The following is a 15,834-nucleotide window of genomic DNA, read 5'->3' on the forward strand; positions in this document are numbered from 1 at the left end:
AGGAACTAAAATGTTGTGAAATATGCCAGGCAGTTTTACTAATCCTCTAACCTCCAGAGAAAGGGCTTATAATTAGAATTACATTAGAATTGTCACAGCCAGCAGTTTGTTTTTTTTTTTAATACTAGAAGGACTTCAGCTGATTTCACGCTACATGTGCACACTAAAAATGCAGTTAGTGTGACGCAAAGAAATTAAAATGACAATTGAGGTGTCACAGTAAGGGAAAAAGCTTTACTGATTTGTCTGGTCAGAGAGCTAATAACGACTTCATGCGGAATGCAGTGAAACAAAGGTGTCTTTCTCAAGAGCCAGAGTGTATTTGTGGCCGACACTATTTTGCTTAGGCCATATACAGCTGTACTTGATTATAAGAACATTAGTTAAGTGAGACCGTAAAAAACAGCTGTATTTGAGATCACATAGGACTCTGCACATTTTCTCCCTGTGGCAACCAATCAGAAATCTTGCTGACAGGCAAACTTGTACAAAATGAATGATCCTATTTAGATTAATTCCTCTTAATGCTTTACACAGGCCTACTTTCCTGGCATATTGTGGAGACAGCAGGTCAGTTCCATTCAAAATGTGGAGATACAAAAGGCAAGCTTGATTACTTGATAAAATATATGACTATACTGGCAGAGAATATGGAGTGCTCAGTCCTTGTAAAAATATGGCTGATGGGCTCTTCCCCAGCTCAGAGTTCAGCCACGAGGCACTCTGGAAAACGGAACGTCAGCCAGCTAGAGGTCTGCAGAGCTGAGCTTCAGCTGTGGCTGTCATGATGCTTCAGTTCTCTGCTCTCTACCCAGTAACACGATACATCCACACGTTTTGCCATGAAACTCTGAAATGCCCTCTAATCCCTGGCTCTGGGCTTTGGGCCACAGGATGTTAACCAACATCAGACCTAAAATTCGCTTATTTGGTTGGCCTCTCTGCCTCTGCCAGTGACCAGAGAAGATCAAATCTGGGCTAGCCCACTAGGTCCAATGGGCTGATGGGGACACGTGGAGCGGACGTGTGAGTTGGCCCAAGCTGAGGTCAGCACAGCTGCACAGCCAAGCTCAGCCTTATCAGTCTATCTGCAGGCTCATAACCAAAAGCAGTGTGTCTCGCCTCAGGGTACTGAGATCTTACAGTTGTTGGTTATACTATATCACTGTGGCCACAGTTGACCGAAACATCACTGTGTGACCGTGGGCAAGCCCTCTCCCTGTCTCTCCTCCACCCCCATCTACAAAGTGATGGGAGGGATTGGAGGATCCATAAAGCTTCCAGTGAAGCTGAGGACCAAGAGACCCACAATGAAAAGAGTTTGAGACTCCAGATGCTCAGGTTTCTTCCAGGCCCAAAGGAGGAGCTGAGGAAAACACTTCAGCAGGCACCATGAGCAGGCAGAGGAGACTTTATCCCCAGCGGTACAGCCATAAATGTCTGGCAGTGCGTCCACAGTTATGGACAAAGTCAGTGAGGGAAGAAGGGTCTGCAGCCGGGGCCCCAGAATGTCTTCATAGTCAGCTCACAAACAAAACTTGTTTTCTACAGGTTTAAACCTAGACAAACAAGCAAGTTAGAAGACAGAACTGGAGAAAATGGAAATCTTTATTTTTAAACACTAGTACATTTTCAAGCTGTTTTAAAAAGGAAAAATCATATTACCTCAAAACTATGCATCGAGGCATATTTATTTTTAACTCTAATCTTACAAACACATAATGAAAGAAACATATTTTATAAATATCTACTCAGAATATGTATTATGAAAAAAAAAGTGTTTAAAAATAACAGCCCCAGATCTCCCTCTTTAAATATATAAAATTCCCAGACAATTCATAAGGATTCTTTCTCAAGAGCCAAAAATTTCACAGAGGCCAACAACTCAGTTCTCATCAGACACAATCCAAAGTAAAAGGGATATAAAAAAATGTAAAAGTTCTGTACAAGGGAATACAGGTAGCACACGGGTGAACCTCATTACCATACATGCCATTTGTGTTTTAAAAATGTTTTATAAAAACTGTCATTTAAAACAAATAAGTGAGAGTCCTTCCCTGACTGTGGAAAATATGTTACTACCCTCCCACCTGGGCCTGGAGGCCCCCACTTGCTCAGGGAGGAGAGCGGTCTCTGTTCGTTCTTAGGCCTAAAAGCTGTGCGTGGGGATCCACCTCCTCTGCAGTGGCTTTTTTTGGTGAGTGATTTCCTTCACTTAGAAAAATTCTTTGGGATCAAAGGAGACAACTGCTAACAAGTGAAAGCAAGACTAGGAGACAGCTTCAGACTGTGGTATCCAATTAATAATGTGTATTTTGTGGTTCTGGTGACCACACTCCGGGGAGCTTGATTTTCCACTGTCAGAGACACAGCCTGTCACCTACCCCAGTGAAACACACGGCACAGCCCCAGGCTGTCCTTCCTCGGTCCGCTTCTGCCCAAGTCATTCTGTGGCCTGCAGAGCAATGTAGGTAGACTACTGCCTCTTCTGACACTTCTTCTGGAAAGAGCTCTTCAAGAAAGTGCGGTAGACGGGGTCATCCACATATTCATTCTTGAATCTGGAGCTCAGCACTCTCTGTCTCTTTTTCTCCCCTTGGATTATGTCTGTTCCATAAAACGTGTCTTCAAATCGCATGTCAGAAGCTGTGGACTAAGAACAGCCAGCGTTACTGGGCAGAAGAGCAGGCACTTGACATCACAGGAACAAAGGCCTGGCTCAGTCGGGTGGGGAGGGGGCTGAGGCCCCTTAGGAGAAGGACGCACCCAGGGGTCATGAGTGCCTCCCCACCCCCATCTACTTCCATTTAGCCTCATTTCCTTCGGGATCTCCAGCCCTCGGGGGCTTTCCTCAACACAAGCAGAACTAAAGTCTTCTCATTTAGGTCTCCCTGACTGTTCATGCCCCTGCCCGACCGGCTACGTGACTGACTTGTCCACAGTCGGCTCTAATTCACTCCTATTCCTACTTACCTCTGGGTCTCTGTTCCCACCACTTCCCTGCAACTGTTCTGGTTCCTAGGACACGCCTCTACCCTAAATGTATGATTTCTCTGTCACCTCACTCTTGCATGAAGCTGTCATTTTGCAAGCCCTCTTCCTCGTCCTCTGGTGGCTCACTGTTCACGTGTCAGGGGGCTCCCCTTAACTATTCGCTCAACTCTGATGGCCCTGAGGCTTTGTGTGTGGACTTTTCCTCTCTACATAGGCTCCCCGGGCCTACCTAGCCACACTCAACTTCAATTTTGACATCAATTCTAAAGACGCTCACATGTCTGACTCTGGTTCAGACCTCCCCCTGTGCTCAAGCCTGCATGTCCAACTACCCAGCAGCATCAGAATGTTTATCCTGGAGGCACTTAGAATCTTCCTATCCTAGAGTGAACAAGTCTTCTTTCTCCATTGCTGTCCTTCCTAAATTCCATAAATGGCAGCACTACCCTCATCAAATCTAACTACGTTGATCAGAAACCTAAAGGTCTTTGTAAACTTCCCCTTGTCCCCATCCTGTCCAGGACCCCTCCTACATGGACCCCGAAGCCCTCCCTCCTTTCTTCTTTAACCCTACTGACCCCATGGTGCAGGCCCTCATTTCCACTGCTAAACCACTGTAACAGTGCTGCGCCCTAGTCCATGTCTCACAGAACTGCTAGAAGAAATGTCTCTATACTCTCTAACTACGCGACACCCCTGCTTATGGTCTTCAGTAGCCTCACTGCCTTCAAGATCACGGCTATACTTTCTAGGCTGGATGTACATAACCGAACATAATCCTACCCCATGCTTGGATTAGACTGACTTATTTGCATTTCCTGGTCACACTTAATTGTCTCCAGCCTCTGTCTTTAAATGTACTGTTTCCTTTGCACAGAAGATATCCTGTCTTCTCTGTGACTGACAAAAATGAGGTTCCTTTTTTTGGATTCCTGGAACACATTACATGTCAATGTAGTAGAATGAAGGCATGGGCCGAGATGAGGGGTTAGGTGTTGGGCCATCAGGGGTTCCTTGGACCCCTTGAAGGTGAGAATATTAGGGACTATAAAATGAATTTTACATGTGCTCCCACAGTAAGCAGTGTACTCTGCCACAGTCACTGCTCAGTAAGTGTTAGCTAGGCAAAGGAATGTGGGCTTTTTCTGTTATGCTCCAGTAAAGTTTACTTAAAAAAAAAAAATTAACCTTTATTTTATATTGGAGTGTTGTTGATTTATAACATTGTGTTGGTTTCGGGTGCCCAGCTGAGTGATTCAGTTACACATATGCATATCCCCATCCTTTTTCCATGTAGGTCATTACAGAATATTGAGTAGAATCCCCTGTGCTATACAGTAGGTCCTAGTTGATCTTCTATTTTATACATAGTAGGTGCATATATGTTAACTCCAAACTCCTAATTTATCCTTTCTCCCTCTATTTCTCCTTTGGTAACCATACTGTTGTTTTTGAAGTCTGTTTCTGTTTTGTAAATAAGTTCATTTAAATTATCTTATAAGTGGTATCATATGATCTTTGTCTTCTTACTATTATAATCTGTAGGTCCATCCATGTTGCTACAAGTGGAATTATTTCATCTTCCTATGGTAACGTTCCAGTACACACACACACACACACACACACACACACACCTTCTTTACCCATTCCTCTGCTGATGGACATTTAGGTTGCTTCCATGACTCGGCTATTGTAAACAGCGCTGCAGTGAACAGTGGGGGTGCATCTATCTTTTTGGATTACAGTTTTCTCCAGATATATACCAGGAGTAGAATTTCTGGGTCATATGGTAGCTCTATCTTATGTTTTTTAAAGAATTTCCATACTGTTCACAGTGGTGTACTGATTTACGTTCCCACTAACAGTGTAGGAGGGTCCCTTTTCTCTATCCCCTCTCCAGCATTGATTGTAGATTTTTTGATGATGACCCTTCCGACCTTTGTGAGGTGGTACCTCACTCAGTTGTGTCAAAGGGTGTGTTTAGAGATGCCTATGAGGTCAGTATAAGTTTAGGCAGTCTGTCTGCTGATGGGCGGGGCCGTGTTCCCCTTTGCTGGCTGTTTGGCCTGAGGCGCCTCAGCACTGGAGCCTGCAGGCTGTTAGGTAGGGTCAGATCTTGGTGCTAAAAATGCAACCTCCAAGAAAGCTCAGTGATCAATAGTCCCTGGGGCCTCCACCACCAGTGTCCCTGCCCCCATAGTGAGCCACAGTGGACCCCCTCCTCTCCAGAAGACCCTCCAAGACCCACACAGGTGGGCCTAGTCCAGGCTCCTGTGAGTTACTGCTTTGCCATGGGTCCCAGTGCATGTGAAGCCTTGTGTGCACCCCAAGAGTGGAGTCTCTTTGCCCCTGTCCTGTGGAGCTCCTGCCCTCAAGCCCCAGCAGCCTTCAAAGCCAAATGCTCTGAGGACTTTTCCTCCTGATGCCAGACTGTTAGGCTGGGGAGCCTGACCTGGGGCTCTGGACTCTTGCTCCATCTTGTTGTGGCTTTGTCTCTGGATGTAAAATATCTCTTTTGGGAGGTTCCAGTCTTTTTTGCTGATGGTTGTTCAGCACTTAGTTGTGATTTTGGTGTTGTCATGACAGGACATGAGCTGGAGTCCTACTCTGCTGTCTTGTCTGGAATCGAGGGGCTGCTTTTAGTTTGGATGCTTCTGTCTCCTTCCTCAGCGTGTGCTGGCTCTTATACCCTTCATGTGGGGTATGCCAATACTTTGGCCACCTGAGGCAAATAGCCAATCATGGGAAAAGACCCTGACACAGGGAAAGACTGAAGGGAAAAGGAGAAGGGAATGGCAGAGGACGAGGTGGTTAGACGGCATCAATGACTCAATGGACTTGGATTTGAGCAAATTCCGGGAGATAGTGAAGGACAGGGAAGGCTGGCGTGTTGCAGTCCACAGGGTTGCAGAGAGTCAGACATGACTTGGTGATTGAACAACAACAACAAAGGTTTGGCAGCCCACACTCACTCCAAGTACACCAGGGTAGCAGTCGGCACCGGCTTGTGGGTCTCCTAGCAACAGCTCCAGTACACTGGGGTAGCAATCGGCACCGGCTTGTGGGTCTCCCAGCAGCAGCCCCTGTGATTGGCCCCTGCGCGCTGCCCACACATGCTCCCTGGATGGCAGGGGCAGTGACTGGCATCTGCTCCCGGCTCTCTCAGTGGTCCATGCCCACCTCTGAAGCTCACAATGGTGGTGCTGGCTCATGCCTACCCCCGGAATTTTTAGGTGGCATCCTGCTGCCTGAGAGCATGAGCAGGGAAAGGAGTTCCATTGGTGGTTCCTGCCCCTCTCCTTCCGTGGCGCTCAACAATGGGTCCTCGCCTCCTGAGGGCCCAGCCTTCTTCCCTGTGCAGCTTCAGTCGCAATATCCCAGCCTCTACAGGTTGTCTGCATGTAGCCAACTCCACTCTTCTCCCTGGGTATGACCTCTGACGCCCAAGCTTTAGCACCCAGCCCCTGCCTGGGCCAGCACATAAGCATCTACTGCCAGGGAGTGTGGGTCACTCTCTGTTTTGCCTTCTAGAACCTGGTTGCTGCACTCTCCTCTGAAGCTTTGCATTCCTGTCCATTGAGGGGACCTTTCCTCCTTCACAGCCCCCTCCCTGGGGCACAGGTCTTGTTACCACTCCTTTCTCTCTCTCTCTCTTTTCTTTCACCCTAACTGATTATGTGGAGGTTTTCTTGCCCTGTCAGAAGTCTGAGGTCTTCTGCCAGTATTCAGTAGATATTCTGTGCAAACTGTTCCATGTGTAAGTGTGTTCTGGACGTATCTGTGGGAGGGGGTGAGAGCCATGTCCTGCTCCTCTGCCATCTGGATTCCTCCTTCCCGTAAAGCTTTCTTTAAAGCACTATTTTTCCTTCCTAATTCCCTATTTTTTCCCCTTGAATGTGTTCTCAACTGGTTTTTATTGAGATGCCACCAATGTACAGTACACCTCATTATGTCACGGAGGCCCCCTCCCCTGGTGGTGGACAGAGGCAGAGCCTAGATTTGAAGGCTTGAAAACAGGTGATCAGTCATGAAGAAGAGACAAACAATGGAACAAAGAAGCTTGAAAACTAAAACCAGGCACAGGTTAAAAGCTGAGCATGTTCCCTGCCAGTTCATGAGACAGTCCTCCAGGGTGATAGGCTCCCTCTGTAGCTTCACCCAGGAAGCAAAGTAAGAGATTGTGGATGGGCTGGGCACTCTCTGTCGTTGGAAGAAAACAGTTTTGGTTCATTCACTCTTGGCAAAGCATTTCCTCTGAGTAATCTTTCCGTTTTATAAGTGCTACAGTTAAAGAAGAAAATGAAACATCTATGAAAGTGTTGCCACTGTGTGAAGAAAGCCAAAGTCAGCCTCTCAAATTAATAATAAAACCGATTTACCAGCAGCGCCAGTTAATTATGCAGCATTGCTATGGTTTTTCTGTGAGACAATAAAAGGTAATGGGGCCGTTTCTGAAGTTAGTGGGAAGGAACCCAGCACAATCACCGAGGTGGACTGCTGACTCTCTTGAAAAATTTCTCCCCAAGTCAGCATGTGTCTGGGTGAGCAGAAGTCATTAAAACATGAAGGCCTCCCAGTGAGGGCTGCAACCTGCCCTTCCTTAAAACAACAACAACAAAAAAACCCCTCTAATTATAAAGTATCTTCCATCAACAAGTTTTCCAATTAGATTTGTTTCACCAAGTGGAAAAAAAAAAAAGCATTCATAGACTAGCCAAGGGCCAGAGGGTTATACACAAACCTGAAGGAAAAGCTGGTTTGTTACAACAGAAGCACGTTAAGTCTTTGATTCACTAAAATCAGAGGTGGCAAACTGGATTTAGTGACTGTGAGCAAACTAGATTTTGTCCCTGAAGAGGTTTTCTACTAGGCTCGTAACAGGTTAGATTTAGAATATCTATGTGATTTATATATTTTTAATTTAAATTTTTTTTCTCTGAAAGTTAAAAATAAAAGTTCAATTTGGTGTGACTGCTCTGAGAAATGGATCTTAGAAAACTCAGAAGCTGTGCTCAAGTAAAGCTACATGGGAAAGCACACTGACAGAGCCAATTCTACTGTGGAACAAAGAGATTGTGATCAGAGCAGCTTTCTTTTAATGTGATTAAGAAATGGTATTTGAAATCTACAAGACCCAGCTGGTAGGATGCTTAATCATACATGAATTAGAACATCAAAGACCTGAGGGACTTCCAGAGGGCTCCCTACTCCATTTCCCAACCTCTAAATCTCCAGGTGATTTGAAAAAGGAAAGGGAAGGGGATGGAGAATCCAAGGAAAATACAAGCAACAGGATGAGAGGCAGTCATCTCGAGCAACCTGGAAAGTTGTTCTTAAGAGGTTTCCAGACCTAGAACACTGACTAATTACCCAGGGTTTTAGGTCTCTTTTAAGGTTTTATAGATGTCTTTACTCTAGGAACACTTCATCCTCCCTTTCCCTGCTGTTTATTATCTGAGAGTTAAGCTATTTTCAGCACGTGGTTCCCTACATGTCACGCTTCCTCACTGGGTGGGCAGCACTGTCTCTCGTCTCTTGATTGCTTTACTGTGAAGGACCTTCCCCTCAGGATGCAGCTGAGAAGAAACTCAGCTTACCCCTGATGTGGTTTACTCGGGACCCCACCTGACAGGAGAGGGGCTGAATATACAGGTGAATCTTTAAGGAAACACATGGTTTTTCCAAACTAGGATAACTCTATCATTGCCTAAAAGTATATTATTAGCATGCAATGAAAATGCAGGATGTCATTTATTCAGAAAAAAAATTCATTTCAGTCAGAAAAAGCCCCTCATTCCCTTCTCCTACTTTAGTGTTTATCATTTCACAAATGCACTAGATGTAATTCTAAATGAGTAAAACTGGCTTCATTTCAGGGTCCAGAAAATGTTTTATGATACAATAATGAAAACTAAGTTATTGTGAATTATATTTTTCAACAACTTCGATTTTGATTATTTGTCCATGTTTGTCTTTTAATGGTATGTACAGGGCTTGAAACTAATAATGCTTTCTTTAAAAAAAAACAAAAACAAAAAAAACACCACTTTACTATTCCCACAACTAGTATTTGGGCTTTGTTTATTCCTTCTTTTATGAAAGTGAGAGTTTCATTTAATTATGAATTGACACAACCATTAATAAGCTTCAGAGAGAGAGAAATTCATCAATATAGTTGACCTTGAAAACATGGGTTTGAACTGCATGGGTCCACTTATACACAAATTTTTTTCAATAGTAAACCTGATGGTACTATACGATCCACAGCTGGTTGAATTCATGGATGTGGAACCGTGAACAGAAAGGATCTGACTATACAAGCCATATGTGAGTGTGTGGAGAGTCAGCATCCCCACTCCCCACACTGCTCAAGGCTGCACTATATATGATAAGGCTAGATGTTCACTACACTGAGTCTCCATTAATCTCCTACTGAAAGCCTTCTTTTAACATGGCTTCCACTAACAAGATTGTAAATGTCTTGATGGTATCTTTGTATGTTCCCAGTTCTCTTGCACAGAATATGTACTCAGTAACTTTTTGTATGCCAACAGATGTTAACATAAAGAAGCGTCATTTGACCTCATTAGAAAGAAAAATGAACTTGCACTGGTTTCCCTGTTTCTGATCAAATATATTTGCTTTGGATTAAATAGATTTCAATAATGGAAAAGATGCATTGGCTTCCTAAAAATCAGTCTAAAGGCCTGAGTGTGTTTCTGCTGGCTCAGGAAACAGTGCTAGAGGAGGGATTCACAGGGCAGACCCCTCAGAGAGATTATCCGGTACTTACAAATCGAGCTTTCACTCTCTTAGGTAACTCTTCATCTAAAGTGTAGATGTCCTCTCTCTTCATTGCTATCTGGGATCCATCTTCAAATTCAACCTAATGCAAAATAAAGCATTGAGCATGGTATATTTTTTAAAAAGCAAGAAGCATTCACCATTTTCTTCAGGGTTCCAATTAGCTACACAAACCAAAAAAGAGAAAAAGGATTCAAACAGAACAAACAAGAGAGCTAGCCAACAGCCAAGGAAGGGAGAAAAGCTCTTTCCCTTATCAGACCAAGAACAAAGCATGTTTCAAACAGGCCAAAATTCTTGAAAATGAGTGTCCTGGAATGTGTGATATGAAAACTTTATGCCCCCAAAGCAAAAAAAAAAAAAAAGAAAAAGAACTGCTTCTCAGATGATTTCTCAGAACAGGAGACTGTGGCCAGTTTAGCACTAGGGCTGGTGGAGCCTGTCCATGCTCTTTGTTTAAGATGCTCTGATGACTTAAGAGGGAGGGTGTTTCTCTTTGAGAAAAAAGTGATGACATATTTACTCTTATAATCCTCCCAGATAAAATAATTTCTCAAGTTCTTATAGAACTTTAACTTTCAAAACTCACTTTTGTTAAATTCAGCCAAAAGGCCAGAAAAATCTCAGGTTCCCCTCAACCTCATGTGTCAACCATGTCAATGGGTGAAAATACATAACCATCTAAATGAAAATGTTTAAAACTTGTTTTTCCAAGCTACTCAAATGGAAGTAAGTATTTTCATTATCTATTTTTTTTTCAATATTTTATGCTGTTTTGTTAGAGAAAAAGTTTAAGTGACACTGAATAACAGAAACGTAATCTGGGAACTTCATCAAACACCCTATTCAAAGAGATCCTGATCCAGGCTTACTCCCACATGAACTCTCCCAGAAGAAAACAACGAAAGCGATGCAATCGAGGTAGAATATCTAATTCTAATATGTTCTTAACTCTGAACCATTTATGGTATTTTTCAAGTTTCTAAATCATCTGCCTGAATTCTTTTAAGAAATAAATGTATGCTTGCACTTCTAGTTAAAAAGGTGAGTTAAATCATGTAGCTGTGCTATATTAATGAAAACAATCTGCTGAAGTTTAAAAAGCTACTAAAGGTAAAATATATAGTTAAACTTTGTATCATCCATGTACTGCTCCCATTTGACTGAGCTCAAACAATGGGGCAGAATTAGGTCTCGGTCACAGGGGCCATCTCCCTGCTAGTTCACAGAAGGCTGAGATGGGAAGGCTTTTCTTCCTGGCCTTGTTTCAACAGAATGGTTTCTTTAACATTTAATTAGGCCAAGGTGTCATCCCATTTATACAGTTTGATCGCATAGCTAGAACTACCTGTGCCTACCTTTCTTCTGTTGCCAATCATTTGAGAATTCTAAAAGAGAAAAAGTCAGTTTTAAAACAGAGGAATTATGGTATGGTGACCAACCAACCCAGTTTGTCCAGGACTGAGGAGTCTTGCAGGATGCAAGATTTTCACTGCTGAAATCCAGGACAGTCCCTCAAAGGCTGGGATGGTTGTTCACCAGAGTTTGGACAGAGCAGAGAGTAAATTCTGGCTCTTCCCTTTACCAGCTCTGTGCACTTGGACAAATTATCAAATTTGCTGAGCCTTTCCTCCCCTCATTTGTAAAATAGGATTCAAAAACCCTATCTTGGAGAGTTACTATGAGGACCCCCAAATGCATATACCTAGGATACTTGGCACTGTGCAACAGGTATTTCGGTTCTATTTTTATAAATGTCTTTGCTTAGTCAATGCTGAGGCTGAATAATTAGACACAAAACACAAAATGACCTCAAAAGGCCACTTGGTTTAATGAAGAATTTTAAAGTACTTGTACTTGAGAGACAATTTTAATATTAGTCTTAACTTTTTCATTGAGTCTATAAATATGCTCACTGTTCTGTGTTGATAGGCCATCATAAATTTGACTGAAGTTAACACACTGATTACTAATTAGCCAGAATTTCAACATGTCCTCATTATGATACTTTTCATGTAGCTAATGGCTTTGCTACATGTAAGATGCTTCACTTTTGCATGTATTGTTTAATTAAATGTAATTATTTTCTTTTGAATGATGTAGTAAAGCTTTTTTCTAGGAGACTCCGGTATTACCAGCCTGTCTTCTAATTTTTGCCTGATTTGGGACATTCTGATACAAAAACGCTCCAACATCTAACCTGCTGTAAATGACCTCAATCTGCAACGTAACACTGTCACCAGTATAGAGGGGGAAATGGCCTTTAAGTGTATACACACACACTCCCCTTGGCTTTTTCTGCACCTTAAAAATGTCCTTCCCTAAGTTTTCCAAATGTCTTTGAACACTGCTAATTACACTGTGCTCCAGTTTTTGGTTCAGTCTTTTAATGTTCTTTTCCATTTAAGCCCAAGCCCCTTATCAGTCTTTGAACAATTTCTCTGAGGAAACTGGAAGTCTTATCATTCTTAAGCTGTTTTTAACTTAACAGGCCTGAACCTTCTTGCTTTTTCTCCCTTTACTTCAGTCTTCCTGTTTTTACACTAGTGCTTGAGAATGTTGACTTCTGCCATCATATTACTAGGAGTACTATAATGTATTGGTTCTAATAAATCTTTTCCTTTTAAAAAGTCTTTCTGAAGGAATAGAAACACATATGTGCCATCCATGTTGTTTTTTCTTATTAGAGCTTAACTCATCCTCATTTCTAATAGGGATATAGTTCATTTTTTAGTTGTGTGTTAGTCACTCAGTTGTGTCTGACTCTGTGACTCCACAGACTGTAGCCTGCGAGGCTCTTCTGTCCATGCAGTTCTCCAGGCAAGAAAACTGGAGAGTTGCCATTTCCTTCTCCTGGGGATATTCCCAACCCATGGATCAAACCCCAGTCTCCTGCAATGCAGGAATCTTCTTTACTGTCTGAGACACCAGGGAAGACCTTTTAATTGTATCCATATTTTAAAATAATATATACTGTTGTTCAGTGAACAGACTTCCCAACTGACAACTGTACTTTTCATCAAAAAAGCATCCTATAAAGAAACCTGCCTGCCAATGCAGGAGACCTAAGAAATGCAGGTTTGATCCCTGGGTCAGGAAGATCCCCTGGAGGAGGACATGGCAACCCACTCCAGTATTCTTGCTTGGAGAATCCGCATGGACAGAGGAGCCTGGGCAGGCTACAGTCCATTGGGTTGCAGTCAGACACGACTGAAGTGACTTAGCACGCATGCACGGCTGGGTGCACAAATGGCTCCATCTGTGCTGAGGCATCACTGGTTTAGGTTTGCTGAAATGTCAACAGGGATGACGTCTGTCGGGGAAAAGCCACCCATTCAGGGGCTGCTGGGTGATGAACAGCCATCACTGACTTGGCTTAGTTAGGTAATCCAGCCACTTATTCTTTTCCCATATAACAGAAACACAAGAAAGCAGCCTACCATCCAGTCGGTCATCTTTTTGACCTAACTATATTCCTGACTATTAATCCATTTATCAAATGTTGTTAGTTTCCCAGTATTGAACTTTATTATCCCCAGAATAAAACTCTATTAACTGGGTCAACAGTCTTTGAAACTTCGCCTTTTTTATAAAACAGCAGGTGTTCTAAATTCTAGCTTCTTGACCCATAGCACACTGGATATACCATCTGCCCTCTGGCTTCTCCTGTCTATCTCAGCAAGCATCAGACCCAGGGCAGCACTCACCTGGTACATGTGGGCAACATTTGATCCAAGATACTTGGCCCCGTAGAGTTTGCCATCAGGCCACTTGACTTGGACGACTTCTCCCTCGGCAGGAGGGCCTAGTTTCACACAGTCTCGGCTCTGCAGAATAAACGGAGTCGGGCTTTTCAAGGCAAATGTCTAAGTGACTGCATTTAGAACTTAGCAAATGATGAACTCCTGGCAATTAAAAGGAGTTATTGCCTCTGTGTTTTATGGATTATGATCTTGCATGGGTGTTCAGGGGAAGAGTTATGAGCCAAAGGAGTACTTAAAGATTCAGCCTAGATCATAAAGTTGCAAAGGAACCACCATAATCCAAGAAGGAAGAAACATCGGCATTTATATTTGCTATTTGACAGAGAATTGTTCAGAGGGTAAGTAAAATGTGCACAGAAACTGCTTTGGCTGAAAAATAGACTGGTTAATGATTTATAACACCTGACATTTATACAGCATCTTGCAGTCAACAAAATGCTTTAACATACATCTCATCTGATCCCCACAATCATTCCATGAAGTAGGCAGAGACTATGAATTGGCCCCACTTTACTGACAAGGGAACTGAGCCTCTAAGCAAGCTCTGGAGAAATAAAGCTGTGTAAGAGACAAAGAACTGAGGACAGCGAGGCCAGAAGAGAAGCAGACCATCACTGGAGTTGGCAGGTCTTGAAGCAGCAGCAAGGGGAAAGTGCCAGGAACATCCACAGCGTGACAGCTGAGGCTGGGAGGTGCTGTCCTGTTTAGCAGCCCTTTTCTGAAGAACCCTGGGCCTGCCTCAACAGGCCTTCTTCTGCCTGCATCTCTCATTCACTGACTAGCCGCTCCTTTCATGGGTGATCATGGGGACACCTATGACCAGTCTTCTCACTTGACTTCTTCCACTCTACTCCACCTCCTCCTCAGGCAGCAACTCCTGAGTAAATCCCCCAGCAGTTCATCCTGGAAAATCCTTTTTTGTGGGGCACAGAGTTAGTTTACAGATACAGTTTGCAAACTTAAATTTGTATGTATTGAGTATGACAATAAAATTTTAATACAAAGGAATTAAATACTTGACTACTTTGATAAACTTTCTGCACATTTAACAATTCATGTTTTGCTAATCCTAGTGTTTTACTGATGAGGCCCATCTCACTGACTGAAATGCACACTTGACCAGTCAAGTTATAAATGCAGACTAGGCATGATCCTGTGGTTTAAATGAGAGGCACACACAGGAAATATTTAGTGGTTTATGATTAGAAACCCACCCTATATTACTTTTCATTATTAACAGAAAGTTTGCTTCATAAAGGAGTGGTCCTTTTACTGGGCTTCCTTGGTGGTTCAGATGGCAAAGAATCTGCCTGCAAGGTGGGAGACCTGGGTTCGATTCCTGAGTTATTGCTGGATTCAAGAGTATACGAGGCAAGTATGTATACTTTCTCACTGCAGACTATGGTTCCACTTAAAGCTATAGGCTCTGCAGAGTTGACAGTTTGCATCAAACTTAGTCATATGAAAATAAGTTTCTTATTGGCTTTCATAATATTTGACCTCAGGCAATGCAGAATTGAAAAGGTAAGATGAACTGTCTTCTGTATAAGCCCCCAGGGTTATCGTATCACTTTTCATTTCCCTTCCCTTCCCAAAATGAACCTGGTACTAAGAACACTGGAAGGTGTAGCTTGCTTCTAAATAGACACTGTCTGGTCTCCTGGGTTAGGAAGCTACATCAGCTCTGGGATAACTCTGAGCTGAAACCCAGATGCTTTGGTGATGAGGGCAGAGGGAGAACAAGAGTATGTTTCTTCCTTCATCTAAAGATTTTTTCCATGTGGAGGAAGCACTATTGGGGGTAATAACTCCTGGCTTTTTTTTAATTCACTTTTTAAAATTTAATTCTTATTGGAGTATAGTTGATTTACAGTGTATTAGTTTCAGGTACACAGCAAAATGAATCAGTTTTATAATACACAGACACACACACACACATCTACTCTTTTTAGATTCTTTTCCCATATAGGCCGTAACAGAGTATTGAGTTCCCTGTACTATACAGTAAATCCTTATTAGTCATTTATTTTATATACAGTAGTCTATATATGTCAATCCCAATCTCCCAATTTATCCCTCCTCTGCCAAAGCAATCTACTGATTCAATGCAATCCCTATCAAATTACCAATGACATTTTTCACAGAATTAGGACAATTTTACAATTTGTATGGAAACACAGAAGACCCTGAATAGCCAAAGCACTCTTAAGGAAGAAAAGCAGAGCTGGGGTAATCTGGAGGCTGGTAACGTCTGATTTGCCCCTCACTTTCT

The 15,834-nt window shown here is 42.8% G+C and overlaps 1 protein-coding gene across 2 annotated transcripts in view; it reads right to left on the reverse strand.

The window, feature by feature from the left end:
* The window catches only part of KDM4C (lysine demethylase 4C), a 400,467-nt gene continuing 386,223 nt past the window's right edge, over nt 1,591-15,834 (reverse strand). For both annotated transcript variants that reach the window (XM_018052007.1, XM_018052008.1), the window contains 3 exons: nt 13,506-13,625; nt 9,788-9,880; nt 1,591-2,653 (listed from right to left, as the gene is read on the reverse strand). In XM_018052007.1, the coding sequence (XP_017907496.1) occupies nt 2,477-2,653; nt 9,788-9,880; nt 13,506-13,625 (390 nt within the window). In that variant the 3' untranslated portion in view covers nt 1,591-2,476. The remainder of the gene's footprint in view (nt 2,654-9,787; nt 9,881-13,505; nt 13,626-15,834) is intronic.

Source organism: Capra hircus, chromosome 8, assembly GCF_001704415.2.
Source record: "Capra hircus breed San Clemente chromosome 8, ASM170441v1, whole genome shotgun sequence".
Classification (NCBI taxonomy): domain Eukaryota; kingdom Metazoa; phylum Chordata; class Mammalia; order Artiodactyla; family Bovidae; genus Capra; species Capra hircus.